General features: G+C 39.8%; 1 protein-coding gene and 1 long non-coding RNA gene across 2 annotated transcripts in view; both read right to left on the bottom strand.

Moving 5' to 3' along the window:
* Positions 1-246, bottom strand: part of LOC122180020 — a 36186-nt gene extending 35940 nt beyond the window's left edge. The window contains exon 1 of the long non-coding RNA XR_006178897.1: positions 115-246. This is a non-coding gene — a long non-coding RNA (uncharacterized LOC122180020). The remainder of the gene's footprint in view (positions 1-114) is intronic.
* Positions 247-1758: 1512 nt separating this feature from the next.
* SMARCAD1 (SWI/SNF-related, matrix-associated actin-dependent regulator of chromatin, subfamily a, containing DEAD/H box 1) overlaps positions 1759-2738 on the bottom strand; it is a 44933-nt gene continuing 43953 nt past the window's right edge. The window contains exons 23-24 of the mRNA XM_042871498.1: positions 2583-2692; positions 1759-2289 (exon numbers count right to left, since the gene is read on the bottom strand). Of these exons, the coding sequence (XP_042727432.1) occupies positions 2228-2289; positions 2583-2692 (172 nt within the window). The 3' untranslated portion in view covers positions 1759-2227. The remainder of the gene's footprint in view (positions 2290-2582; positions 2693-2738) is intronic.

Below are 2738 nucleotides of genomic sequence, written 5' to 3'. Positions count from 1 at the left end.
CCTCAATGATACTTCCTGTTTATTGTTGACTTTCTCAAGGAAGCCAGGTTAAACAAGATGAGAAGTGCTTGGGAGGATTAAGAACACTAGGCAGCACTGATGAAAACTACTCACTTGCTCAAGAGATGTCAAGTTCCTCCAACACTTCCTTAGCCTCCTGCAGTTCCTGCTGTGCCATTACCATAAACTGCAGCTGCCCAGCTGAGACGCTGCCCACATCAGCACCAGCTATAAGCACACCAGCTGCAAAAACATTCAATTGCTCAGCATTTATCCAGTAAAACCAACAAACAACAGTGGCAGGGGTGAAAACTAAATTTAGAACAAAATAAATGGAACATGCCAAAAGTTTGTTCTTCTAGCAACAGGGTAAATAGGTCAGTGGAGCTGCTGAAAACAGGGATAGTTATAGATGAAATAGGTTTACCCAAGCTCAAGGGGAAAACAAGCACTCGTAAGAGGACTCCACTGCTCATAGTGGTTTATCCATTTAAAAGAGACTGGGCTGAAAATGGACGATGATAGGAAATTGCTCTCCTTCACAGCTATTCTTTCCCCCTGCCCCCACTCCGATGAGCCTTACTTCATTAAGCTCTAGAAGTGACATAAATCAACCACTAAGCAGTTCAGAAACTAACAGGTACCAGCAGAAAAAGAAGCAAGGTTCATTCCTGCATAGATTTGAATATGCAGTCTCCATTTGCCCTTGCAATTCCTGCATGCCTTGTTGTAGCTCCCCATAATTTTTTGTTTCCTGAGAGGGAATCTCATCACTGTTTATAAATATCTCAAGTGTTGAAGCCAAGCCGTAAGAGATAAGACTCTTGGTGGTGAGCAACAAAAGAAAAAGGGACAACGGGCAGAATCTATAACACGGGAAGCTCCACACTAACACAAGAATGAACTTATTTACTATCAGTGATAAAGCACTGGAACAAGATGTACGAAGAGATAGCGGACTCTCCTTCTACAGAGATACTCAAGATCTGCCTGCACACTTAGCCATGAACCTGCTACAGGAGCCTGCCTTAGAAGGGGAACTAAACTCAATGATTTCTAGAGGTCCCTTCCAATCCCTACAGTTCTGCAATCCTGTGACATAAGTTCTGCAACTAGGGCACTTCACTATCAGACCATAGACCTGGTATCTCCAGGACTGACTAAGAAAATTACAACCTGAATAGAAAACTCATCACTGTAATACAAAGGAAAGCGCAGCAGTGACAGCATGACAGCAGAGTAGCAAGATCCTAGGCTGCAGCAAGCAAAGACCTGCTCAAATGCAGCAGTTTTAGGCACAGAAATAAAGAAAAGATGCTTCTTACCTTCAAAAAGGCCTCAGATACACAGGGATTTTCAAGAAAATAGCCTTGCATCCACTGCCAACCCTTAAATAAGGTCTGGGAAGGGGTAGATCCTGGCTCCATCCCTTCCAATCACTCAGGTACAATGCATGCACCTGAGCTCCCCTGCTGGCCCTGCCTTCCACCAGGTGTTCAATCACTGCTTCAGGCTGTGACTTAGCATTTCTGCTACAGGCAGGAACTCCCATTTTCATAATCTGTATTCTAAAGCAACTTTTATTTGAATACAATGAGATAATAGTAAATATTTACTAACAGATAAGAGAAGTCAGGTCAAATGGAGCATTTTGGATAGTTTGAAAGCTGCCTCTGATTTGTATCATGCAAGTCATCAGTTCCACCCTCCTCACCCAATAACCACAACATGAGAACGTGTTGATAATGCATGGAATTTTATTTGAACAAATTGATACAAAACCAGGACAGTACGTCAAAAGAACCAGAACAAGCAGAAACAGACTTAGGCATTGTCAAATAAGGCACATATAAAAGAAATCTACAAGCATAATCCAGTGAAACAGACAGTTTATTTATATGTCTGGAGGTAGAAATAATTACAAAAATACTGACAAATCTTAAGCAGTAGCAGATTTATTAAAACAATTACTACGTAGGTCCCCATTTTGAAAAACGTCCTGTAAAATAATGTTTCTTCAGCATCTGATGTTGATAGACTTGTACTGTTTATGTTTTCAAGCATCGAAAGAATGCTACCAGTGTTAAAAATTATCAATACCATGAGGAATAAAATGAAGAAACTACAAAAAGTTATAAAACTTCAGAAAACTCATGGTCATCAATAACATAAGAGTCCTCGGGGGTATGGCATTTCATTTCTTCCTTAAATTCCACATATTTACAATTTAGAGACCTAATGAGGCTTTCAATAGCGTGGCTATATCTGCTGGAATGGCCCCTTCTTCTCCTGAAGAATCAAAACATACATTAGTAGAGCAATAAGTATCTTACATAAACTGACAAAAGTCTAGAATCTCAAAACTGTACACAATCCTCTACTTGCAAGCATTTGGTCTGCGTGTCAGATTCAAGGGACACTTCCTGTCAAGCTGAAAAGTAAACTGGCACAATACATTTTCTAGTTTAAAGTGGAACTAAATATTGTCTCATCTTAATTACGAGTGCAGTTTTTTGGAATAATATATTGCAGTGATCTCCTTAACTCATGTAAGGTGAAATCATTTCTGGCAAGAGACTTACCCAAATCTGCTGCAGTCATATCTTGTTCTAACTTCAATTTCTGCTGATTCATTTTGAGCATGGATTCTTCAATAGTCCCTTTACTGATCAGCTTTATGACTTTTACTTCTCTGAAAAGCACAAAATAGGATAAATACATCTTTACAGTTTCTTTGG

This window comes from Lagopus leucura, unplaced genomic scaffold (assembly GCF_019238085.1).
Source record: "Lagopus leucura isolate 7727_CA_CO unplaced genomic scaffold, USGS_WTPT01 Super-Scaffold_100004, whole genome shotgun sequence".
NCBI classification, from domain to species: domain Eukaryota; kingdom Metazoa; phylum Chordata; class Aves; order Galliformes; family Phasianidae; genus Lagopus; species Lagopus leucura.
This window is presented reverse-complemented; position numbering and strand designations above follow the sequence as displayed.